The sequence below is a fragment of the Heteronotia binoei genome, chromosome 13 (assembly GCF_032191835.1).
Source record: "Heteronotia binoei isolate CCM8104 ecotype False Entrance Well chromosome 13, APGP_CSIRO_Hbin_v1, whole genome shotgun sequence".
NCBI lineage: Eukaryota > Metazoa > Chordata > Lepidosauria > Squamata > Gekkonidae > Heteronotia > Heteronotia binoei.
The window spans coordinates 47,234,496-47,261,185 of NC_083235.1; the positions used below are offsets into that span (position 1 = coordinate 47,234,496).

Sequence of the window (26,690 nt, forward strand, 5' to 3'; positions counted from 1 at the left end):
CTGGCTACACATGCTCCCTTTACTTTCTGCATATCCATCTTTTACATCTATGCTTGCAGTAGGGAGACCAGGTAAACCTATTTGTATGAATGTATTTGGCCCAGAAGCCTCCTCCCATTTTAAAAAATTGGGATCAGAAAATGACTTTGCGAAGTTGATGATTGGGCAAGGTGGAAGAGGACCACATACAGAAATATTATAATTTTTTCCTATTTTACTACATGTCCCTTCGGAGAGAAAAATGAGCTAAACAACCAACCAACCAAGATGTCTTCCACCTTTATTGTGGGGAACTTCTAAAGATTCCTGCCTGAAGTGTGAACAGCTTTTAATAGTTTTTGAAGGGATGAAAGGAAAACAGCTTTTCTCAAGCAAAATTTGTTGAGGAGGGAAGATGGGATAGTCTGATTTTCTCATCCAAGGGGGCATGTTGATCCCAGGTAACTGCTAGAATTGAGGGATTGCTTGTATCTCCTGACATTAAGCATGAAGCTGGCGCAATTCAGAAATGAAGCATGGTATGAAAACAACCTTACCCCAAATTATGATAACTCATTCCTTGCAGGTGTTGCATTAGTTTAGCAAAGCCTGATGTTAATGGTTCACTTTCCTAATCTTGCACATTTTGAGCTTTGCACAGAAATTTCATATGCACACTCTTGTGTTTCAATATGCCTATGTGAATACATATAAACTGCCTTATATGTAATGATGAAGGCTGTATCCATGAATGCTTTTGATACAATAAATAAGTCTTTTTCCCCATCAAAATTTTCTTTAATATTTACAATAGCCAAAAGCTTACAAGGTTAAAACATAATCATAAACTACAAAGTTTTTAAAGAGCTACAAGATTTTTTTTTAATTGTGTATAAATAAAATGGCTATCCTCCTGGGTTTCACCCAAATCTTGTGCACTGGGAGACTGTGATCTGTGAAGGTGTCTTTTAGTAGCAAAATTTAAAATTTGATGCAAAATATTCTCAAGTGCATTTGTATGTCATTCACCTAAAAATAAGAAATGTGAAAATCTCTGTATCCTGAAATAAAAATACCACAGTGACTGTGTGTGGGTGTTCGTGGAGGAATAATCTCCCCCCACCCCAAATGTTCCAACCAGGATAAGCCTGTATAAACAGACCAACAGTTTTCAGGCTTGAAATTTGTTGTGGGAATCCCTTTAGCATATAAACTGATCCCCCAAGGATTAAATTATGAGGGGCCCAGTGAACGTGTAATTTTCTGTTATTGGCAAAGAAGCATTTTGATGCTCCTGATGATTAGGATGGGGTGCAGATTGTTCTCCTGAATAAGATAAAATAGGAGTAACACCCCCCTCCCCCCGGTGGGGCGAGCGAAATAGCACTGTTTTTAAACGTGTCTAAAGCTCTCGGAGGAGACAGGCTGAGGGAAGGACATCATATAGGGGGAAGCGAAAGGGGCTGAGCTGAGGTGGGGGACGGATGAGGCGGAGCTCAGATTCGCGAGTTTCCTCTCGCTGCCGCCTCGTTCTCCTCCTCCCAACAATAGCAGGCCCCGAGTCGGGCCGTGAGGGCGGGAGGATGCGCAAAGGGGGCCGAGGCCTCTATCGCAGAGAAGGGGTCGAACTCGATCCCCACGCCACCTGTATCTCTGGGCCGGCTGTGGGGCGGAGAGGGTAAGACGAGGAGGGAGATCTGGCCTGGGCATTTGTGGTTTTGAGGGGTGCAGGGGAGGGTAATATGTTGGTCGATGAACAAGGGGTGACTTAGAGGAGAATGGCTGCTGAGAGGGTGGGGAGCGCTGGGAGCGTCGGGGGTTTCTGAGGGCTTGGAGCTGACTGCAGTTTCGCAGAGGGTGGGCTTCTTGAGTGAAGGGAGATGGGGGGGGCGGTCAACATATGTGACATCTCCCCCCCTCCTCCGCGACGCTGATCTGTGCACCCTTGAGATCTGGAAGCTTGCTACCTTCATCTCTATGCCAGGGGTTGTGATGTCTGGTGCAGAGGCTTTGTGGAAGAGGACGTATGTGAGAAAGACACTTTCCAGTCAGTTTGGCTAGGGCAGTAGGGGTGTTTGTGTGTAGGGGGGGAAGCCCCCTATTAATGATTTAGAGCACTGGGATCATCAGTGTGGCTTGGAAGAGGCAACTAGAGGAGAATGATGTGCTTGGACAGCATTACCCGGATAGGTTTTGGGGCTAATGGAGTGTGGCAGGTTACCAGACTGCTTTGCTTTTATGTTTATGTTTTAACTCCCCACCCCACCCCCCACCCCAGTGACTTTAGGGTTCTGGAGACAGGAGGGTCTAAGAATCCTTTGCTTCCTGGGCAGTGTGTTAGCTACTGAAGCTGCTGTTCACACTTAAGCAGGGCTCAGACCTAACAGCCCATCCCGGATGTCTCTGCATTCCCTGCGGTTCACTGAGCTGTGGTTAGTCTCTTTGTGCTTAGCATGTAGACGTTGGCATTACCCAGAAGCCCCCCCCCCCCCAAAAAAAAAAAACAAAAAAACAGGAATGCAGCCAAGGAAACACGGTCTTCCCAACATGCTGGTTTGGAGTTGGCTGAATACCCTTGGCTGCTAACTAGCCTGAAGGATTGTGCTAGACCTTGGCACGGCTGGTATGTACACAGGAATGTTGGCGGGCATGCAGCACGGCTGCCAGTGTTAAAGCTGATTAAGAAGGGATCTGCTGAACAGACATGGGTAGCGGCTGCAAGGGATGCTAGGAACTCATCTAAGAGATGGTTGGGTTGGGGGTGGGTGGGTGGCTGGGCAGAGGGGAAATAGGGAGCACCCTTTCTTAGGAAGAACACAGCCTGCCCTTCCAGAGGAGAATCCTTCATGCTGCTTATTGGAGCATCTCAAATCAGCCGTTGACCCAAACATCCCAACTGCCAGATTTAATTAAGACCCTTCTTGTGTGGCGCTTAGGAAACCAGAGATGCAAAAGGAGTGGATTTTAAAAGACAACCAGGGGAAGGCCTTGGGAAGAAGACAGCTTCATCCTTTCTGCTCTAACACATTCATTCCAATTCCCTTCCCCAAACTGGGATAATCTGACTATTTAGGGCTTAATTTTGAGCTGGGGCTCAGTCTGGGGAACTGATATTAGTTCCTGGGCTCTTCTCTGTAATGCATGAAAGAATTCATGCATGCACAGAGTGCCTTTCTTTCATCACTGTGTAATCAATAGTACCGCTCATGCATCTAGGATGAGGGTGACAACAGTAAAGGCTTTTAGGTAAGAGGGTATGGTTGGTTCCTAGTTTCCTTGTCTGCTTTATCCATCATATCCCCCAGAGGCGTGGGTTCATGACTCAGTGGTAGATTGTCTGTTCAGAAAATCCCAGGTTCCCTCCCCCACATTTCCAGTTAAAAGAATAAGATGGTAGGTTGTATGAATGACCTCTGCCCGTCTGAGTAGACAGTACTGACCTTGATAGACCAAAGGTCTGATTCAGCATAAGGCAGTTTCATGCATGCTGCAGAAACTTTTGTTTCCTAGCCATCTGTTCAAACCTGTATTGCCTTTCTTCTCCACCAAACTTGGAATGTAACCTACAAGCTCAGATTGGTCTTTAAGATAATTGCATGCAAAAGATATGTTCATGCTATTTTTAAAGTGGAAATATTTAGTAGTGAACCTTGCACTGTCACTAGTTTTTGTAAAGAGATTACTTCTGGGTGTTCTTTTCTGACTGCATTGAGCTCTGGGAAGTAATTCCATATCCCATGGAAAGCAGGAGAGGGTAGAAACAAGTGGGATGTTATATGTTATGAATGATTTTTTGATTGGTTTAGGACTATTGTTTTTTAAATCCTTGGTACTGAAACACACCAAAGGGTCAAACTGTTGCTGGATCACAAAATGCTCAGGAAAACAAAACCGATTACAGCAAGAAACACTGAGTGATCCTCCCCAGCTGTATTTTGTACTTGGAAAGACAGACAGCATGGTAGAGGTTGTTTGAAAGTGCCTCAGCTGCCCTGAAAATGTGCACAAGTTTTGATGCCATGAAGCAAGGTTTTTCTGGGGCTGGGGTATAAATAGTCTGCAAGCTTCCAGCCAGTGAGGAAGGGGGGAAACTGGCTGTTAGGGGTACCTACTGGCTAGTGTCTGAGATCAATATGCTCATATCTCCAGAGTCATTTTTTATAAGTAGTTTAAAAATGTTTGTGACTGTTGTAGACCAGAGGATGGGAGTAAGGTGAAGGACAATGATAGTGCATATACCACTTTAAAATGTTTTTAAAAGGACAGGGCCAGAAGAACTGATCTGCTGTTCCATCTACATGTACAGGACAAGTCACAAAGCCAGGTTCATACAGATGGTGAAGGACCTTTGTTCAGATTGATATTCTAGATGTTTTTCTCTGACAAAGAGATCTCACATTATTTTCATATAACGTAGTCACCTGCAGTTTCCTCCAGAGAAGATGAATGTGTTCAGCTGTTTGTGGCTGTAAAGAAATATTTGTTGTTTTAATCTCCCCCCCCCCTCTTTCCAAGCTGGGCAGAGATTGGATCATGACATTGTTATAATTATCAAAGATTTCAGGTTTTCACGGCTGGCATCATCATTAGGGTTTGTAGAATCTTTCGGGCTCAAGTGCCGTGTTCTACTGGAGAAAGTTTTTTTGAAGAAAAACTTTCTCCAGTAGAACACGGCACTTGAGCCTGAAAGATTCTACAAACCCTAATTGTTATAATTGTTTAATTGCTGAGAGAGAGCATAACTGTTCAAAGTGCACTTGGGAATCTGGAAGTCAGCCTGGAAATACCTCTACCTTCTGCTCATAGGTTTTGCCTTGTTCACCATTTCTGCTCTGCTGTATGGAGCAGCCCTGCTTTGGGTTGCTGGATCACAGTAGGAAGTGTCAGCCCTTTTTGATCTGCAGCAAAGTTAAGAGCATCTCCAGTTACAGAAGTGAAGCACTAGATTCTTCAAGTTAAATTCATGGGTGGAAGGAAATCAATACGTGACATAGTGAAAGCCTTTGCTTAGGATTTAAAGATGTACCTCTGTATAGAGGGTACTTCTAAAAATTTGATGTAGTGCTCTCCCCGCTCCTCTGGCCTTGGTTCTAGAAAAGTTCTGTGGATCAGTTCCTGATATTCTCTGTTTGCACCCTGCCCCTCTTAGGTGTCTAGCATGTTTCTCTAATCAAGTATTGATTTGTTACTGTTCAAAGTGTTTTAAGCATTTTTAAAATCTTTTCAATGATAGGAAGAAGTTGGCTTTGTGGTTGACGCAAAGATTGGCCAGTCATTACTGTGTACAGCTCTGCTTTGTTGAGGGGGAAGATAGCTGATTGACACAAAGGCTTGACCAGTTAGAGTTGTGTAAATGCATCTTCAGCCAAAGCCCAGAAGAATTGAGCTCCCCATGAACTTGTTCCACCGAGAAGGCTAAACCTTGAGCCAGACACTGTCTTTCAACCAAACCTACTTCACAGAGTTGTTATGAAGATAAAATGGGGGACCATGTATGTCTCTTGAGCTCCTTGAAGGAAGGATGGGATAAAATGTGACAGAAATGTCAGCACTTTTCCTGTTTGGATGGTGGCCTTTTGTCACGTTTGTCTGCAATCAGGATGCAAATGCTTCAAATTTCCATATTTTGTCTGGGAAGCTCTTTCAAGCTGTTCTGTCCTGCAGATCCAGAGAAAGTTGAGCAATCACACTTCTGTCTCCAAGCCAGGAGTCTTCTTTCTTAGTGTGGTGACGATCTTCATATCCTATGGATCTAGCTTTCAACTCTTAAAGAACAGAACTGGAAAGATTTCAAGTATCCAGTTGCCTGGTCACTTTTAATATTATGTGTTGATGCCTAGGAACTTAAATATATCACAGAGATCTGCTTAAAACATAATGCTGTCCCATAACAAAATGAACCCTCCATTCTTTCCATCCATGGACAGCTCTCTAAAGACTTGAGAAATAAAAAAGACTCCTTTAGGAATTGGAAGGAGGGCCTTATAACCAAGGATGGATATAAACAAATCACCAGTGCTTGTAGAGAAAAAGTTAGGAAAGCTAAAGCTCAGTATGAGCTTAGGCTGGCCAAAGATGCTAAAACAACAAAAAAGGGTTCTTTTCTTATGTTCAGAGTAAGAAAAAGAGCAAGGACATGGTAGGCCCATTGCGAGGGCAAGAAAGTGAAATTGTAGCAGGTAATGAAGAGAGGGCGGAACTGCTCAATTCCTACTTTTCCTCAGCCTTCTCTTCTGAGGGAAACAGTGCTCAACATGGCACAAACAGAACATATAAGGAGGGTATAAAGTTCCAACCTAGGATCAGCATAAACACCTAGTTTCTTTAAATGAAACTAAATCCTCAGGGCCAGATGAATTGCATCCAAGGGTTCTAAAAGAGCTTGCAGATGTAATTTCTGAGCCTCTGGCTATTATTTTGAAAATTCTTGGAGAACAGGAGAGGTGCCGGAAGATTGAAGGCGGGTGGATGTTGTCCTCATCTTCAAGAAGGGGAAAAAAGATGATCCGGGTAACTACCAACCCGTCAGCTTGACGTCTATACCTGGAAAAGTTTTAGAACAAATAATCAAAATCAGTCCTGGAACATTTAGAAAGAATGAATGTGATTACTAAGAGCCAGCATGGTTTTCTCAAGAAAAAGTCATGTCAGACTAACCTGATCTCTTTTTTTTGAGAAAGTGACTACCTTGCTGGATCAGGGGAATGCTGTAGACATAGTTTATCTTGATTTCAGTAAGGCTTCTGATAAAGTTCCACATCCTATCCTTGTTGACAAGTTGGTAAAATGTGGTTTGGAGCCTGTTACTGTTAGGTGGATCTGTAACTGGTTGACAGATCGCACCCAAAGAGTGCTTGTGAATGGTTCCTCATCCTCTTGGAGAGGAGTGACAAGTAGAGTGCCTCAAGGATCTGTCCTGGGACCTGTTTTGTTCAACATCTTTATCAATGATTTTGATGAAGGAATAGAGGGAACTCTTATTAAATTTGCAGATGATACTAAATTGGGAGGGGTTGCAAACACAGAAGAAGACAGAAACAGGATCTAGGATGACTTTGACAGGCTGGAAAACTGGGCTAAAATCAATAAAATGAATTTTAACGGGGATAAATGTAAAGTTCTGTATTTAGGTAGGAAAAATCCAATGCATGGTTATAGGATGAGGGAGACTTGTCTTAGCAGTAGTATGTGCAAAAAGGATCTAGGGGTCTTAGTGGATCATACGCTGAACATGAGTCAACAGTGTGAAATGGTGGCTAAAAAGGCAAATGCAATTTTGGGCTGTATCAACAGAAGTATAGTGTCCAGATCATGTGATGTGATGGTATCGCTTTACTCTGTTCTGGTAAGACCTCACCTGGTGTATTGTGTTCAGTTTTGGGCACCACATTTTAAAAAGGATATAGACAAGCTGGAACGAGTGCAGAGGAGGGCGACAAAGATGGTGAGGGGTCTGGAGACCAAGTCCTATGAGGAAAGTTTGAAGGAACTGGGGAAGTTTAGCCTGGAGAGGAGGCAGCTGAGAGGTGATATGCTCACCATCTTCAAGTCCTTGAAGGGCTGTCATATAGAGGATGGTGTGGAATTGTTTTCTGTGGCCCCAGAAAGTAGGATCAGAACCAATGGGTTGAAATTAAATCAAAAGAGTTTCTGGCTCAACATTAGGAAGAACTTCCTGACAGAGTGATTCCTCAGTGGAACAGGCTTCCTCAGGAGGTGGTGGGCTCTCCTTCCTTGGAGGTTTTTAAACAGAGGCTAGATGGCCATCTGACAACAATGAAGATCCTGTGAATTTAGGGGGAAGTGTTTGTGAGTTTCCTGCATTGTGCAGGGGGTTGGACTAGATGACCCTAGAGATGCCTTCCAATTCTGTGATTCTATGATTCTCCTTCACAGCAAGCGACCAATTGCTTGCTTTCCAAAATGCTGTGGAGATGTGTGTTGAAGGCCTTGAAGGTCAGGATGAGGAGAAATAGATTGATGTTATGACTTAAGTGGCACCTTAGACATGTACTGGATATTGAAAAGGTTTTTGGATTCCCTCCCTCCCAGATGTCTGTAGAGACTTCTTTAGGACCTGAGAACATGATGTAAGCATCCAAAGGCATAACAGTTGCCATGCTGGATCAGATGAACAGTCCATCTTGTTTGGCATAATGGCATCTCCCATTATGCTCACAAACAGAGCATAATCGGAGATAATATCCCTTGCTGTTTGTCTCCTGCATCTTGGAAATCAGAGGCATGATGGTCCAGAACATGAGGTCTCCATTCTTGGCTGTTTTCTGATTGTCTTCCATGAACTTGGCAAAATTGTTTTTTAAAAGGTTCTCTGTGGTAATCCAGAGATGACATGGCAGTGGCTAGTGGACTGGGTGACTGGCCTCTGTGGTATGGGGTTTCCTGAGCAGAGAGACTAGGGTTTGGATTTCTGTACCTGGACTCCTCGGGGAAGAGGCATGAGTCCTACAGTAGCATAAAGCTCAAAAAGCCTGGCTGCTGCTTGGTAATTGCTCAGTAGAAGAAGAAGGGGATCACATCAGGGATGAATCTGAGATATAAATATTTGTCAGCTGCTTTCTGTACCTTGTGCTTCCCATCATGAATGCCTGATGAACCTTTTTAAGACTGCAATCCATGGCTGGGCATCCTGGCAGTAAATGAAGACAGTGTTTTTAAAAATCTGCTTTTCCTTCTGTTTCAGGTAGGCACGACTAAGGCAGGCTTGGGAAACTGGCCAGTCGCTGTGACTGCTTCAGGAGTCTTGGGAAAAGGTAAGGAAAAGGCTGAGCCAGGGCGAGGCCAAGGCAGAGAATTCAGACACCAACATCCCCTCTCTAGGCAGCTTCTTGCTCAAGCAGAACAGAAAAACCACTTTGCTAGATCAGACCAGTGGTCCATCTTGTCCAGCATCCAGTTTTACCTAGGGGCCAAGCAGCTACTGGTGAAGTCCAACGAACAGGGCATAGAGGGCAGATCTTTCTCTCCTTTTGCCTTCAGGTGTCCTTGAAACCAACAAGAGTGATGCAAAGCTGCTACTTTGTTCAGGTCTGCCCTCCTCCTCCGACTGGCATTGACAGGCTGCTTCCTGTACCTCATTGCATTGCCTTGTGCTGCTCATGATGCTTTTAGGCTGCTGTTTCTTATAAGAGTGTTTTGGCAGGTGGATCCTTGAGGTGCTGAAACAGGAGGCTGAATGGGTTTGCTAACTGTTTGGTAGAAAGAAGCCTAAGAGATTTGCTCTTTATGTGGGACAGTGGTTGGTGAAAGGTCTGGATCAGAACGGAGTGGTAGCCAGGTGCTGGGCTGGACTGTGAGTTTCAGTGTGGGTACAGGGAGGCTTGTGGCAGCTGAGCCAAGGATGAGAGCAGATGAAACTGCCTGATAAATGAAAAAGACTCTTGGTCCCCCTGGCCCAGTCCTACCTGGCATGTTTCACAGCAGCTCTCAGTAGGTTTGTGCAGAGAGCTTGCCAGGTAGAAGCAGCTCTAATAGGACAAGGAGAGATGCTAGGGATGAGTTGGCATCCATCTTACTATCCTCTAAGGAGCTCAGGGTGACATGCATAATCCTGTTTCTTTCCTCTGCAGTCCATTTGTGTTCATTACTGAGTTATGGAACCTTCTCAGTGGCTTTTATTTCAGCATAGGTCACTTGAAAATGTTGTTCAGTGCACCACAGATAGTTGAAGGGCACTGCTTTTTAAAAAAGGAATGTACACTCTAGCCAATATTTGCTTTTTCATTTGAGTTTCAGATAAGGTGGACATGCAAAAAGTTCCATGGGGAAAACTGTCCGAGCATCTCAAAAGTGCTCACTGAACCATCAATGCACCACATTCACAGCAGAATAAGAGCTCAATTGAGATTGGACTCCTGTCCCCTTTCCCACTCCTCAAATCAGCAGCAGGCTGCACAAATCTCTGCTGATTATAAATTGAAGGCACTCTGGGTTTGGAAGGGAGATTTGAGTCTGGCCCTGTAAGCTTGCTGAGAGTGCCTGGAAATCATATGCAAGAAGTTCAACAATCTGCAGAGTGGGGCATAAAAGAGGAGGAGGAGGCGGAGAAAGCAGCCAGTGGGTTGCTCTCTGCCAGGGGTGGCCAAATTTGCTTAACATAAGAGCCACATAAAGTAAAAGTCAGATGTTTGAGAGCCGCAAAACATGAACATCAGATATTTGAGAGCCGCAATGAAGGAAAGGTGGAAAGAAAGCAACTATAAATGCATTCTCCAAACTGCCAAGTGACCTGGTTTGGAGAAGCGATTTAAAGAGACAAATGCCTTCTTCAAGCCTGCCAACAGGGTGGTGGGGGCTTCAAGAGCCACACAATATCTGTGAAAGAGCCACAGGTGGCTCCCAAGCCACAGTTTGGCCACCCCTGCCCTCTGCTTTGCATCTTTGGTTGCATGAACGTGGGGTGCAAAGGTGTGCCACTGCTGCAGTAGCAACAAATGGGGTGGGATTGAGCAAGAGTGCAGTCTGTGCACACCCATTCCTGGCACCATCTTTTATTTCTCTGTTGCACATGCACAAAATTGAAGCATGACACCCCCCCTCCCCTGCCTGGAATTCCTCCCTTTTCCCGCTGGGCTGGGAAAGAGAAAGTGCTTTTTAGAAGGCTATGGGGGGGGGGGTGCACGGCAGCAAGTTGCCCTGCTTCATTCTGAAAATGGATCTTGGTTCCAACTGCCACCACCCCACAAGTTCCCTCTTTGTTGCAGATCAGAAAGGGTTTGTTTTTGATTTGTGTTGAAGGGGGAGTCGCAGGAAGTCCATGAGCCATGCTTAGAATGAGCGTGACCTCGTGTGGACGTTCACATCAAATGTTGGGGGCTTTCTGCTCTCCAGGTGGGGAAACCATCCCCTATGTGGAAGCTGTTTGAACACATGCCTGAAACCAGCATTTAGATGTAATGAATGGGCAGGCGGCAGAATGCCCTTGTTGTCATCATCCACCTCTATAAAAGGTTTGTTACTTTTCAGAAAACAGAGATGACCCTGCCATTACAGTAAATGTAAGCTGCAGAGCTGCTGCATGAATTCTACCCCATGGCCTCTTTCCTAGACTTTGCAACGGTTCATGTTGTAGCAGTGATCTTTGGGTTGGGAAATACCTGGAGATTTTGGGGATTAGAACCTGAGGAGGGTGGGGTTTAGGGAGAAAAGGGACTTCAGTGAGGTGTAATGCCACAGAGTCTACCTTCCAGTATGGTGTAGTTGTTAAGTGTGCAGACTCTTATATGGGAGAACTGGATTTGATTCCCCATTCCTCCACTTACAGCTGCTGGAATGGCCTTGGGTTAGCCATAGCTATTGCAGGAGTTGTCCTTGAAAGGGCAGCTGCTGTGGGAGCCCTTTCAGCCCCACCCACCTCACAGGGTGTCTGTTGAGGGGGGAGAAGGTATAGGAGATTGTAAGCCGCTCTGAGTCTCTGATTCAGAGAGAAGGGCAGGGTATAAATCCGCAGTCGTCTTCTTCCAAAGCAGCCATTTTCTGCAGGTGATCTCTGTCACCTGAAGATCAGTTGTAATCCAAGGAGATATCCAGCCACCACCTGGAGGTTGGCAATTCTAATAATCTCAGGCTGCTTTTCCTGGAGGAACCTGTCTGTTCTTCTTATCCCAAAGGAAATGATGTCTGAAACCAAGCTACAGGGTGAGATGAAGCCAGACGGAAACAGCAGTGAGCCACTGACCACCCAGGAGCTGCTGCAGAGACTCCGGGAACTGGAGGTAGGAAGTTTGTCTTGTCCATCTAGCTCTGAAAGTTCAGTCCTCTCCAGAACAGCTTGACAGTTGGACCCACAGAGTATCTAGTTGTCCTGTTCTTACAGTTTCATAGAAACTCAGTGGAAGGAGGTCTTCTACATACAGAGATGCAGTGACTTGGGCAAGGGGAGAAACTGCACTTGTTGACTTGCTGCCCATCATCCAGAAGAGTTTGCTCAAGGGGTTTTTTTTTGAGGGGGTGAGGTTTATAGGGACCAAGCCAGCATCGTTTTCATATGGCTGGCAAGATGGGCAGCTGCACTATGTCCACAATGTGTCAGAGGCTTTTCCTGGCTTCTGGTACTTGGGAAGGTAGATTAAACTGAATGGACATAAGTGGCAAGTTCTCCTGAGAGGAACTGGTTTCTTGCCACAGTCTGATATAAGCCCGCTTTTCCAGCCTCTTGCTGTGACACTGGGTCGCCTGATCTCCAGCCCCCAGTGGGATCAAAACCACATTGTGCCACTTGCAGGGAATATTGTCTGCAAAGTTTGCAGCTTCGGGTGACTCCATACATGTGGATCCCTCTTGTATTTTCTCCTTTGTTGGCTGGCTGGCATCTTGAGCTTTTGGGGGCCAGGTGTGTCTTCAAGGGAGCAGTGGACCAAAAGAACAGACTTGGCCTTGTTACTTGAGGCTGCTGACCCTTTGCTAGTGTTGCCCTTGATCTGTCTAGGAAGAGTCTTGATGATGACTTATACGCCAGTGAAAAAGCTGCCCTGAATGGCAAGGGATCTGAATGGGGTAGGGAAAGGAAATCTTATTCACAGCAGTTCCCATGCACTTCCTGAAGAAGATACTAGGATCCTTTTCTCTCTGACTCTGATCTGTCTTTGCAGACGGAGAATTCAGTTTTGGCACAAGCCAATGAGAACCAACGGGAGACCTATGAACGTTGCTTGGATGAGGTATTGCTTCCTCCCACCCCCCCACCCCTGGCTCTCCTCTGGGGGTAGAAGCCTTCTTCTGGGCCCTGAAGCGGTTCGACTCACACTGACTTCTGTTGTTCTACAGGTAGCCAATCATGTGGTGCAGGCGTTACTGAACCAAAAGGTGAGTTGCTATCCTGGATAAGCTGTGTGCATATGTGCATAGCTCCCTCCCAGAGGTCCTTTGACTGAGCAAGAGAAAGGGAGAGGCCATTGGCTGAAAATTCCCCTGTGTCCAATCTCTGTACCAGTCAGCATTGACGCCTTTAGAAGGGCATCCTCAGTGAAAATGGCGTATCTGCTTCTCTGTTCAGACAAGTTGTTTTTATCCCAGGGCTGCTTCGAATTAAGAATGCAAAAATGACCCCCTGCCATGCCAGCAAGCAATGAGGGAACAGGTGGGAATGTCATCTGCATGTCTGTTCCCTCCCCTCCACCCCTGGCTCCCTCCTGCCAGAACTGCACATTGTGCAGAAGCTCACAGCCTGCAGCCCTTCCAACTGTGCTGCATTGTTGTTGTGTGGCTTGGTAAAGAAATAAACTAATCCCTTTAGAAGTCTGAAATGTGGAGCCTAATGTAATGTCGAGCTTAGCTCTCCCCCTCTCCCATGGGAGTGACGTGGAAGTCTCCAAATGGATGTTCCAACTCCAGTCACCCTGTAGATTCCCTTTTACTTTGGAGACAGTGAGAAAAATGGGGTACCAGATGGGTCATGCCCTAATGGGACATGTTGTTATCTGGACATTCCCCTTTACTGGGGTGAGGGTGGGGTGCTGATTGGTTGCTGCTGTCCATTCAGGGAAAAATCCCTGTGTGGAGACAGTTCAGGCTATCTGCTATTTGTCATCACACTGTGGTAGAAGATACTTTCCAGCTACTTTTTGATGGATTCTCTTTTTCACCATGCAGTCCTTAGGGGTAGGCTTGCAACTCAGCCATTAATCTCTAAATGTATATTCCAGCTTTCTTCCTTCATGGAGCTCAAGACTTTGTCCATCATGTTCCAGGAGGCCTCCCATCCATGCATTGACAGGCCCAACAGAGCTTATTAGCTTCAGCAAGGAGGCTGGATTCTGGCCCTTCAGACGACATGCTGGGATCTAACTAGCCTAATTTTTATCACATCTCTCCTTCAAGGCGCTCTGCGGGTGGGGGGAGACATGAACCCAGTTTTACCCTTGTAAGAATATACTGAGCTAGGTCAGACTCAGGGTCTGTAGACTCTTTGCTACACCTGGCTGTGCAGGCAAAACTATGGAGCTGGGTGGATTTAAAGCAAGAGGGAAACCATAGACTGATGGAGATAGCAACTTTATTTAAGAGGCTGCATTCTGGGAAGGACTGTAGCTTGTCTTGGCTGGTCTTGCCCTGGGTCAATGCTGGCTTGTCTGATGGGATTAGCAGGACCTTAGAAAAAGGGGCCTCAGCCTCCTAGTAGACATTGCAGAAAGACCTGGGCAACCGAGTCAGAAAATAACTCCTCTTTACTGTGCTCTGCCTTCCCTGCGCCCCTAGTGGCTCCAGTGCAGAACTTCATTGGTTTTTAAAACTGCATGTGATGACTGCAGCATGACGTTGGCTTCTGGGGTAGAAAATACTTTCCAGTTACTTTTGGGCCCCTGGAATTTTGTCCCCCCAGTCTGCCACTTTCAGCAGCCCTTGTCAGACTGAGAGTGGCTGGCCCAAGTTCACTCAGTGAGCTTCATAGCCAAGTGGGGATTTGAACCCAAGTCTCCACAATCATAGACTAATACCATTTTGGCTGCCAGCATTTTTATTTATGTGTTTAAAACATTCATTTAGCTACCTTTCTTCTTATAGAGCTCAAGGCAGCTTACAATATAAATTAAATACCTAAAATAGACTACTAAAATATGTAAACCAAAATTAAAAAATAAGCTTGTCAATGCATCAGGCGTTGAACATCTGCAAGGGAAGCCTGTTGAACTTTAAGTGCAATAACTTAAATGTTCGGCCATCACTTAAAATGTTAGAGGAGGTGGGATTCCCCCCAGGCCAGGGCGTTTTTTGAGCAGAAACACACAGGAATGCAGTTCTGGCTGGCTTGGCATCGGGGTGTGGCCTAATATGCAAATGAGCTCCTGCTGAGCTTTTTCTCCAGAACAAGTCCTACCCCAGGCCACTTTTCTTATGAAAGAATACTCCTCTGTTTCAATAGCAATGCACTATATAGGGCTTCATGTACATTATACTAGGTTAGTATTTGTTGCATGTTGAGGACTCAGGCAAAGAGATGATGGCTCATTAAAGCCATTTTGCAGACTTGTGGCTGGGTGAGATTTGAACTTGTGCTCAATAACACAGGCCACACATTTTAGCTGTCTGGGGGCATTTTTAAAACTTGTGGTCAGTTCCCATGTGGTGCTCTTACACTTGTGGTAGTTATGAGATGAATACACATTTATGGTAGTTACGAGATGAATAGCCCCTGTTATGCCCAGAAGAAGAAGCCTAACAAAGAATGCAGGAAAAGTCAATTCATAACATTGGCTTAAGTTGCGTCACGCAAGTAAAGTAGTTGAACTGAGGTTTTCTTAGAGCAACAGTTCATGCAATTTTGATGCAGGATTTTGATAGTATCCACCAGACGGACACTAAGCACCTCCTGTTGTCTCAGTGGGAGTGGATGTAAAGATGAGGGGCAGTGGCCTGGTGAAATGAGTCCTGTCTCTGGCTTGCACAATTTGTCTTGCTGACCCCTGCTCTTTTCTCAGGACCTTCGTGAGGAATGCATCAAGCTAAAGAAGCGGGTCTTTGACCTTGAGCGGCAAAATCAGGCATTGAACGATCTCTTCCACCAGAAACTGACGTCTGGCTCACTGTCCCAGGTAGGTCTCCTTCCACTCATCTCCTTCCACTGTACAATTCACACTGCTGGGGATTGTGCACAAAGATTGCAGTTCAGCCCTTAGCATCTCCAGTTAAAAGAATAAGGTGATGTGAAAGACCCCTACCTGAGACCCTGGAGAGCCGCAGCCCATCAGAGTAGGCCTTGATGGACAAATGGTTTGATTCAGTTTATCAGCTTTATGTGTTCAAATGCTGATCTCCATGAATTGGTTGATCCATACTCTCCCCAGAGTGCTGTCTGAGTAGGAAAACTCCATGTGGTTGTTCCTGCCAGTGTGGTTGCTTAATACTCTCTGGAATGGTGTAGGGATCACACGATGAAGAAGCAGCTCCCATGCTACACTGTGTGTACATGAGCTTACATGCATCTCTTGGGGTTTGATTTAGGGTAACAATACTATGCTTTCCCTTCAGCTACCTCCCCATCCTGCTTCCTTGCTCTCTGATCCAGTGTCCAGTTCCCAGTCAGACATGGTAGAGAAACTCCAGGCCTCCCTTCCTCCAGGACACTGCATTTTGCAGAGAGAGGTAAATTCATTGAACTTGTGTCTTGTAGCAGCTTAGAGAGCCAAGGTGTATGGTAGCAGGCCCAGAGGCATTAATGGCCTTGCTGATCAACAGTGTGGACACCCTTGGATACAGCTGATACCCCAGAGTGCGGGGCTGTACAACTCCCACACACTCATGGGATATTTGGACATGGCTCAGGTTTCAAAAGGAGGGGAGAACCTGGGTCAAAAAGGAATTTGGAGGGCATGCTTTGGGGCAGAAGTGAACATCCAGGAGAGATGGAGACTCAACTGCATGCAGAAAATATTCCAAAAGTACTCCTGACAGGCAAGGAGCTGATCCTCCTAGCAAGTGGAGGGGGGAGGGCATGGGAATCTATGATCTTGTTTAGCACTGAAAAATAGGGGCAGGCAGGTGGTTAAGATCTGACCTTGTGAGTTGGCAGAATGGGGGCTGTAATGGGGTTGGGAGAAGCAATTAAAACAAGGTTGGAAAGGGTAGCTCCATCTGATTTTGACTGTGGCCACCTTGTGTGTCCCTTGAATGTAGCTGGGTGCATGCCTAAAGAATGAAGTAGCGACAGTATTGATGGAATGCTCGCTTAGCTGCTGTGGTGTTCGGGGCAGAGAGATGGCTTTCATGTAGAGAATCCTGAGATGGGAATTGGAATCTGGATCTTACACTTTTCACACCTCCCTCTCTCTGTTCTCTGATAGGACATCTCAGAGGAGCAGCGTATTGGCACCCCTGGGCCCAACTCCCAGGCCTTGGAGGCTCTGTCTCCATTCCTGCGAAAGAAGGCCCAGATCCTGGAGGTGCTTCGCTCCCTGGAAGAGATGGACCCCCTGCTTTCCTTTCCTGGGCCATGGAGAGACCCCAGGCAGTCTATTTCCCCGGAAGGCGTGACTGCTGAAGCCTGGCCGTGTCTGCTGCTGGGCCAGGGAGAATGTGTGCCTGGGCAGCTTCCACCCAAAGGAGAGGGCAGCTCCTCCTCCTCCTCAGATGAGGCTGGCGAATCGGATCCGCCTGAGAAAGGACATTCTGGGCAGGTGCTGCTGAGCACTCTAGCCGAGCACAAGTTGGACTTGGGGGAAGTGGAGACTTACCTGCAGCATGTCCTTCGGGAGGCAGGAGAGAATGCCCTGCTCAATGGGGAACCCGGTGGGCCCTGCCTGATGGAAAGCTCTGGGGGCCAGGTCAGCAGCTACAAGCACATCCAGGCTGTCAGCTGCCTGGAAGCCTTAGGGCCTCCTTCTGCTTGCAGGGAGCCAGCCTGCCTTGCCGCCTTAGCCCCAGGAGAGGGCAAGAACAAATCCTGGCAGGGCCCTCCCATCCCCTCACCCTCCAAGGTGCTCAAATTACTGAAAATGCCACCGCCGCCCAGCCCTGCTGCTCTGCGTCTCAGCCCCCAGCTTACTCGCAGTTCCAAAATCCCGTGTCGTAGCAATACATACGAGGTGTACCATTCTCCTGCACCCAGCCGGAAGGGTTCCCCTGATAGTCCCTTCCCCACTGACCCTGCCTTTGCTGCAGGGCATCCCTCCCCCAAGGCTAGTCGGCACCTTGTTCCCGTGCCACCCAAAGTCACACCAACCTCCCCAGACCCTTTTGGCTACCACAAGCCCCATGAGTATGAGAACATCTTGGAGCTGTCCCTCAGCAGTGCTATGGGCTCTCATTCTCACCTGCCACGAGAGGCCAAGCCGGATCCATCTGAAGCACCCCCGCCCGCCTGCCGCTCAGCACCTCTCCGGACAGTGCCCCCCAGTGAGGGTTCTCTGGAACCTGGCCTGTTTGTTGGGGGACGGGAGAAGGCGGGGGCAGAGGGCCGGAACTCTCCACCTCTTGCTCGCCGAAACACAGAGGGCTCCAAGAAGGTTGCAAATGGCCCAAGCAAGCGAGCGCCTGAGGGGGCCAACATGCCCTTCAAGGAGCGACTCACTGTGCTTGGGAGGCTGAAAGGCACTGAGGGAAAGGAGCAGGCAAACTCTGAGAAGGGGAAGGCTCCCGCCCGACCCTGTGAGCGTTCAGAGAGCTTTGCTGAGGCCCACCCTAGGCTGGGCACTGGGAGCAGCAGCCTGAAGCACCATGAGCCTTGCCACACTGTGGAACCCACCCCTCGGTGCTACTCCTCACACTCGGTCGGCTCCCGCGGGAGTGACCCCGAACATCACGGCTCCAAGAACCGTCAACTGGGGATGCCGGCCACGAGGAACTCTGTCAAGGCCCCGACCTCAGGGAAGAATGTCAAGAGCCCTCACGGGAGTCCTACCAAGTTACCGTCTAAATCTCCCACCAAGGCCCCTGTGCCGGAGCCCAAGCCATGCTTGCCGCCTGCCAAACCTCTCACCACCAGCATGGGGCGCAAGAACCCCCCTGGCCCAGACCCTGCCAAGACCAAACCCGGACTGCCCGCAAGCATTGAAGAAAAAGTGATGAAGGGCATCGAAGAGAATGTTCTGCGACGCCACAAAGGGGGGCCTGTGGCTGGTGAGGCAAAGCAGAAGAACTCCAGCGGCCTCGCTAGCTGGTTTGGCCTGCGGAAGAGCAAGCTGCCCGCCCTCAGCCGGAGGCCAGAGCCCCCCAAAGTCAAGGAGGGCAAGCTGGTCTCTCGCAGGCTGGAGGCGGAGAGCCTTAACATTTCCAAACTGATGGAGAAGGCGGAGGACTTGCGCAAGGCCCTGGAAGAGGAGAAGGCCTATATCAATGGGTTGGCCTTGGACAAGCCGCGTCCCCATGCCTGTGATGCTGGCCACAGCCAGCTCACCCTCATGTACCAGGAGGTGACTGCTGAGAACTTCATGCAGCAGCTGCTCAACAGGTAGGTGCTCGAGCCGACGTACCCCGGCTGCAGGAGGTAGTGATGGCCCCAAGAACAGATGGCTTTAAAGGGGGATTAGACCAACTTGTGGTGATAAATTCATGATTACTAGCCAGGGTGAGTATATGGAAGTTCCACTTTCAGAGGCAGGACATTTCTAATACCAGTGCTAGGATGCAACAGCAGGGGAGGCCTCAGCTTTTATGCTGTGTTGTTGGCTAACCAGCTCCTCTGTGTGAGACAGGATGCTAGGCTGGGTGGACCACTGGCCTGATCCAGCAAGGCTGTTCTTGCTTTTCATCTGAAATGCGTAGTCCCTCCATGCTGCTCTCTTGTAAATGTCTCTAGTGTACATCTGTGTTAATAGTGAGTCTGCCCTCAGGAGGTTTGTTCAAGAGGTTCCCAGAGAGGGAGCTGGACCAGGAAGGATGGAAGGGATAGCAAGTCACATTAACAAGGTTTTAACAAGGAAAGCGGGCAGAGAGTGGAGATTTCTGGCAGGGAGCTGGGTCTCTTCAGCTCTGTAACCTGCATGCAGTCTAGGTTGGGTATATCTCTTAGTAGCAGAGAGTCATCATTTCTCACCTGAGCAAGATTCAAGAGAGGAGGAATGAGATTGATTGTGTTCCTCATGGCTGTGCTGTAGGGTGGATGGGAAAGAGGCACCATTTGAGGGTCACCTGGAGCAGAAGAATGAGCTGCAGGGCCTGCAGAGGGGCTTGCATGATGCCAAAGACCCCCGGCTCATCTGGCCTCCACGCAATGGCATCGTTGGGCACCTCCATGCTTGTCCAGAAGCCCCTCCGAAGGTGAGTCAGTCCTTCCTTCCTGGTGTTCTTCACAAGAAGTGGCATACCAGATCCCACACATGAGAGTTTTTCTGTCCATTTCTTTTCTTCTGCAGCTTCAGGATGTGACTTTGCGAGAGGAGATGCCATCTGACGACAGCTTAGCTGATTCGCAGCACTTTGCAGGTGAGTATTGGGTGCTCAGTAGGTGAAAACTGTCTCATCCTTCCTTGCATTTGTAACTGGAGTCAGGGATGCCTGAAAAGTTAAACACTGTAAGGGACGGGGTCACTGATCTGTCTGATTTTTGGGGGGTTTGTGCCACATTGCTGGTACCTCTGCCCCCACCTATGAGACTCAAGTTCAGAGGAGTCCTGCTGAGGACATCCTCACAGTTCATTGCGAGCTTTGACAGAGGGCCCACCATCCACACGCCAAAGCCCTGGGGTCCTAGAGAGGAGATGCTAACTAGTCTGTGCTGTACGGGAACCTCCAAGAGAGGTGTGGTCATCCTGCCCTTTTCATGAGAACATAGGAAGAAGATTAGTTTGATCCTTCCTGAATGGTTGTTTAATGGAGGTGTATGTTACATTAATGTGTAATGTATAACTTATATGTTTGGACTTGGATTTATGGAGCAATGTAGGATTAAATATTAAATACCTGTTGAGAAGAGAGGAAGCACTGGAGGCTTCATTAAATGGGCATTACTTATTGATATGTGCGGGCTGGGAGATGGGGCTCCTGGATTTTCTTCCGAGCTGTGGGAGCAGCATCATTAAATGGACAGCAGGAGATTGCCAGGGTTAGGCTTGCGACTCAAGGCAGTGAAGACGGAGGGTCTGGATTCCCTGGACGAAGGGCTCTGAGCTGGAGGGCAGGGCTCAGATTCCCAGAGGGGCCCTCTCATTCAGGGAAGTGGGTCTGTGTTGTTAGCTGAGTGACTTGGGGAGGGAGAACCCCTTCCAGGCCTCCTGTCTTATTGTTGCCCCTCCTTGTGTCCACAGTATGTAGCTCTTTGACGCGGACCCTGGACAGCGGCATTGGCACCTTCCCCCCGCCAGATTATTGCAGCGGGATGCCCTGTAAGAGCGTGCCTAAGTTAAGACCCCGGATTGGCCCTCAACCATCTGGCTCTTTCCCAGTTAGGGGCCCCCCTCCCATCACCAAGGTGCCCCGCAAAGCCCGGACGCTGGAGAGGGAAGTGCCCAGTGCAGAGGATCTGCTGGGGCCCAGCAAGCACCAAAGCATGCCAGCTTTCCATGGGGTCTTAACCAGTGCTGACCCATCCCCCGGGCATCGTGATCGCAGGGGCTGCTCAGGAGGTATGTACCAGTTCACAAGACAGGAAGGAATTAACCAAAGAGGAGTTGGCATTGGCATGGGAAAATTTGGCATTGGCATGGGAAAAGTTTGGATTTTCCCATGCTTGTGACAGCTGTTTTCCCTGATCCTGTGCCTCTGGTGGTCATTCCCTTGCCATTGGGTAACATTTTTTTTTTTAAAAAAATCTGCAGTTGAATATCATTGTGTCTGTCATATGCCATCATAGCAAAAACTGGAAGAAGCCCTTGTGGTCTGGGGCATGCCAAGAGACCTGGGCAGGGAAACTGGGGGAATACCAGCCACATAGAAACGGTGTGATCACTGCACTATATTGGCTGTCACTGCTGCAGCAGTGAGGAAATTGCACCTCAGCCTGATTGACCTGACAGGGTGGTTGTTGTGAGGACAGAATGGAGGAGACGTACAATGGTGTTGTAGGGCAGCTTTGGGATTGCACTGGGGAGGAAAGCAGGAAATAACTATCTAAACTAATGAAGGAGTCCTATTTGGTAAATACAAAAAGATTCTCTCTCCTAAAGCTCATTTCTGAGTATACTGTCCTGAATTAGGCAATCTCTTTTTTATTGGGGGGGTGGGAGATAATAAGTGTTATTTATATATAAACAAAAGTATCATCCAGTGAGCCCAACCGTCTTGCTCTCTCGCAGATCTCTGCAGTACTCCCAGCAAGCCACAGCACATCCAGCAGAGCAAGAATTGGACTTTCCCCAATGCCAAAGCCTCTGCTGGCACGGATCCCTTTCTCTGCTCCCCTCGTAGGATGGAGGGGCTTCATGGGTCTGCAGTGGTAAGGCGGGGGATGGGAACAATGTACATTAGGACTTTCTCCTGAGCAGGTTGAGGGAGGGGGCAGTCTGGGCGCTGCCAAAACTGTTGCCTTGATGTGACAGGGCAAGGGGGGATGTGTGTGTGTATGTGTGTGTTCTGCTAGGCCTTCACCATGCCCTGAGGACTTATGAAGCAAAACTCTGCTAGCCCCAGCAGTGAATTGTGGTGGTACACGCAGTAGCAGATTCTGCTGAGAATTGCTGAGTGGGAGTGGCTTTTGTTAGCAACTGTGTTTAGGAATGTGATGGAAACTGTAGTTTGCTTGAGAAGGGGCGAGCCATGCTAAATTAAGCCCAGATCAGATGAGATACTTGGAAGGATTCAATATATGAAGTTTCTTTAAAGGAGCAACTGACTGTATGGCCCTGATTCTGGGACTGTGGCAGAACAGAAGGGGCTTTTAAAAGTACCCCCGGTTGCCATTTTCCTGATTCCCGAGCAAGCCCAGCCAGACTGGAATTATCTCTGTGGGTCAAACATTATAGTCCTGTGTGCTTTGCTCCAGTGAGTTGGGGGGTGGGGTGTTAAGCCCTTCTTCCCTTGAGCTACAGTCCAGGCCATATCAGAGGCCTCAGATGCCATCTTACATAAAAGAAAAAACAGCTCCCATTGCCATACATGAGCATCCAGATTCTTGTCTGGTTTTATCCTAAGTTCTGTTTGCAACATCATGCAGTTGTGGATCTGCAAGGTTAGAAAGAGTGCTGTGTGGGTAGGTCTATAGCAAGGCCTGCATTTGAAGCTCTGCTGCAGAAGCGGGCTTCAGATTCACGCTGAGGTTTATAAGATCAAGATGAAATACATTTGATGTGTGTCTTTTAAAGATCAATTTCTTTTTTGATACCTCCATTTGTAGGTATTCAGTGTGACAGGATACATGAACCTGGGAGACAGATACACATCCTAGTCTTCTAATAGTGGCAAAATAATTTCTCTGCTATGAACAAATGTATGCTGAGGGATGGGAGGGCTCTCTGTGAATAGTGGCTCTAGTTCAGTAGTAGAGAATCTAAGAACATAAGAGAAGCCATGTTAGCCATGTTAGATCAGGCCAATGGCCCATACAGTCCAACACTCTGTGTCACACAGTGGTCAAAAAAATTGTGTGTATATATGTATGTATATGTATGTGTATGTGTGTGTGTGTGTGTATGTGTGTGTGTATATATATATATATATATATATATATATATATATATATATATATATACACATACATATACATACATATATACACACAAATTTTGTGTGTGTATATATATATATATATACACACACACACACACACACAAACTATGGCTAATAGCCACTGATGGACCTCTGCTCCATATTTTTTTCTAAATCTGCTTTGCATATGTGCAATTTCTCTGCTCCCCCCCACCCCCATCAACTTGTGTGAATATAGACTACTGGTTTGGCTGCCATTACACCATAGCCTCCTGGTCTATAACCCTCCTGTCTCTAGGTGTCCTGAAACTCCAGCCAAAACCACTGATGAGCAAAATACAGGGACGCCTGAAATAAGTTCAGGGACAACTGTGTGAGAGGGGCATTTCCCACATCTTTCTTAAGAGCTGTTGATCAGAACTGGGACTGAGGTCCAGCCTGTACTGACAGAGCTTCCCGTGTCTGGCACATTCGGCCAGGCCACAAAGCTGCCACGCCCCCTTGCTCTCTCTGTCTCTGCAGGGTTCAGCATGCAGTGTTGTTGAGAGGAGACGCACCTCATCGGATGGGCCCCAGGCCTCCCCGGCCTTCAGCACCAGCAGCAGCCGCACTCCCAGTGCTTCCGATGTGGGCGAAGAGGTCAGCACAGAGCCACATTCCAGGGATATGGGTCCAGAAGGCCAGCCGGGCCTGGAGAACTCCGAGTCCCTCAGTGACTCTCTCTACGACAGCTTGTCCTCATGCGGCAGCCAGGGCTGAGCATGGCTGGGGATGGGGCTGAGTTTGGGGCGTTGGCTGATGATGCCACATGCTCCTGCCTGGTGCTTCAAAAGGCCCAGCTCTGTCTCTGGGATTGTGCTTGAGTCTCCCAAACCAAATCTTGGCCCTGCACCAGAATATGACGCGTCTTCCACACCCAGCACTCCTGTCTGTCCCAAAGCAGGGAACTTTATTAACCAGGGCATCTGGAGACTTTTCTGTCAAGAAAAGGGGTGAAGGTCAGAGAGAGAGAGAAAGACAAGGTGGGTGGGACAGGATCTAGTTCCATGGTTTGCTCCTGCTGAACAGAATCAAGCCTGCTTAGCTATAGATCCTGTGCTACTTTCTGAAGCACCGAGAAGGGGGTGGGGTGGGATCTTGTCTTGCCTTGCCAATCCCGTGGCCAGCTCAGTGGGTTTGTAAATTCATATTGGGGAGGGATGGATCCAGGCATCTAGGCTGCTGGGGGATTCTGCTTTGAGGAGCAGGCCATCACAGGGAACAAACATCCACCTACAGTTTCCACCAGCTAAGTATTCTGGGGCCAGTGTCTCTTTTGCTGGCTGGGAGCAGAAACAAAACTCAGAAAGGAGAACGTCTGCCTCTGTGAAAGCTGCCTTGCTCTTACCTCATTGGCTGTGCAAACTCTTGCCTAAGCGTATTACTTAAGCTCCTCTGCTTCTCAACAGTCAGAGAGTGCACTGGGCTTTGCCAAATTCAGGATTTCCTTCCCAAGGGGGATGAGGAGCAGGAGATAGGGATGTCTTCAATCCACCTCTTCAGTTTGAGAGCCATGGCTGCTGGAGCATACCAAACAGAAGGTGGTGGCGAAGGGGGAGGAGGAGAAGTGTTTGGAAGTATACTGTCTCCACCCCACCTCCTCCATTACTGTGACTCCCAGCAGTCTCTCGGTTTGCTGGGATCAAGTATCCAACTTGATGGAACAGTTCCTCTTTCCCAGTGCAACCAACTAGCTAGGCTGCTTCTCTACCTTAAATCTGGTCTCCCTGGGTCCTAGAGCTACCATGGGCTCAGGATGGACAGTTGAGTCCTCACTCCTTCCGTGTAATGTTTTTTAACATTCAGTTATAAATGTTGCTGTTCAGTTTTCCGCACCGTCATGCCACCTCTTCTGTCCTTTCCCTGTTTTTTCAACGGGAACCTTGCTGGTTTCCTCCAATGGTGCTATTTTGCTGTGTACAGGCCTTTCTCCTTATGAGACCTTCTTTGTTGTCCTTTTTAAATTTTTTTATAAAATTCCGATGTCTTTTGCTCTTATTTATATAAGTTATTGTGAAATGAGGCTGTTTGTTGTCTTTGCTCTCCCAGAAAATAAAGGGGAAAAAGAGAGCTTCTGGCTGGATTGAGTGTGTGGTTGTTGGGGGGCTTAATAAGCTGCACACCTTTTCCTGTGTTGTTCAAGAGCTCCCTTGGGTGATGCAGCTGCCTGCACGTGGCCTGTTGCATGGGTTCTCTTTGCTCTAATGGAGGAGCAGTGAGACAGATGCACCCCACCAGACAGCTTGATTTTTGAAGGCAGACTTCAGGTCCTTTTTGGGAATCACAGAATTTGGAAGGGGGGGCACACTCCATTGGTGTTTTTTCAGCCTGGCAGCAGACACGGCTGCTAGGATGATGTAGTCAAGCAGACGGTCTCTTCAATGGAATTGGGCTCTGAAAATTATAGTGGGATTTGCTATGCCCTTGCCATCTCTGCTTTAAGCACATGCCAAGCCTTCCCCCCAGGCATGCAGTTCTGCAGCTGTAAACATGGGGAGGAGGGGACACGGAAAAACCATTCCTGAAACAAGTTGCTGCCTGGAAAAGGGTCATCAACAAGGGCCCTGGCGAAAGAACCACCTGACCGAAAGGAAGTCTGTACTAGGAGTAAAAAGGAGGGGGCTGGCTTAAATTCACATTTGAGTCAAATTATTTACAGTAATAAAATTCCTTTTGTGTATAATTATTTTTAGGGGGAAGACAATGTCTTACATTTAATTTCTTCTTCCCTTTGGGTAAATAGGTAACTACTCTTTCCCTAGGAATAAGCTCTGTCCTACTGCAACTGCTTAACTCCACCGAGTGGTTGAAAGTGGAAATGGCAGCACACTTTGTTGCATAGGCATTGCATCACCATCACATGGAGCACTCTCCTGTGATTGCAGTGTATACGAGACCTTTAGAGTGTAAGGCAAGCTAGGCAAAATGTGGGTCAGTATTGCTGTCAGATGGCCATCTCGCCTCTGTTTAAAAGCCTCCAAGGAAGGAGAGCCCACCACCTCCTGAGGAAGCCCATTCCACTGAGGAACTGCTCTATCAGGAAGTTCTTCCTAATGTTGAGCCAGAAACTCTTCTGATTTAATTTCAACCCACTGGTTCTGGTCCTACCTTCTGAGGCAACAGAAAACAATTCCACACCATCCTCTATGACAGCCCTTCAAGTACTTGAAGATGGTGATCATATCACCTCTCAGCCGCCTCCTCTCCAGGCTAAACATACCCAACTTCCTCAACCTTTCTTCATAGGACTTGGTCTCCAGACTCATCTCCCTCATGTAGGTTAAAAAGTAGGGTGATGGCATAGGGGGGAAAACACACATTCTCGAGGTTCTCATGACAAGGCAAACTGTGGTATCCTGATCCCATTGCCAGGAAGTGTTTGGCAATGGCTTCAGTCCATCAGAGGCAGGGACAAATTAGGCTAGGAAACTGCTGCCTCAGCCTGTGTTCTTTGGCTTATGAAGAAGCCTCATGGTATTTAGCATTTATATAATAAAATGACTGAATTGGAAATCAATATGCAAATGACATTTGGTTCTATCACTCCTTTCATTACTCAGTTTGTGCTTGGGTTGTCAGTGATAGACTGGATATGTGTCAGCAACTGAATTCATACTAGACAGCAGTACTTCCAGCTA

The 26,690-nt window shown here is 47.6% G+C and overlaps 1 protein-coding gene across 1 annotated transcript; it reads left to right on the plus strand.

The window, feature by feature from the left end:
• Window positions 1-1,497: 1,497 nt before the first annotated feature.
• NCKAP5L (NCK associated protein 5 like) lies at window positions 1,498-25,122 on the plus strand. Its single transcript, XM_060252056.1, has 13 exons — window positions 1,498-1,657; window positions 8,684-8,753; window positions 11,610-11,714; window positions 12,591-12,659; window positions 12,766-12,804; window positions 15,417-15,530; window positions 15,967-16,080; window positions 16,779-18,883; window positions 19,530-19,692; window positions 19,788-19,857; window positions 20,679-20,996; window positions 21,666-21,805; window positions 23,536-25,122. The coding sequence occupies exons 3-13, from the start codon at window positions 11,613-11,615 to the stop codon at window positions 23,770-23,772; spliced, it is 3,471 nt and encodes a 1,156-aa protein (XP_060108039.1). The 5' UTR covers window positions 1,498-1,657; window positions 8,684-8,753; window positions 11,610-11,612; the 3' UTR covers window positions 23,773-25,122.
• Window positions 25,123-26,690: the final 1,568 nt, after the last annotated feature.

What these genes read in the sequence shown, in the direction of transcription:
- NCKAP5L (XM_060252056.1), top strand. Translation starts at nt 11,613, where the DNA reads ATGATGTCTGAAACCAAGCTACAGGGTGAGATGAAGCCAGACGGAAAC. An exon ending in AGAGACTCCGGGAACTGGAG is followed by an intron (nt 11,715 to 12,590) that starts GTAGGAAGTTTG and finishes CTGTCTTTGCAG; the next exon opens with ACGGAGAATTCAGTTTTGGC. An exon ending in GTCCAGAAGCCCCTCCGAAG is followed by an intron (nt 19,693 to 19,787) that starts GTGAGTCAGTCC and finishes TTTCTTCTGCAG; the next exon opens with CTTCAGGATGTGACTTTGCG.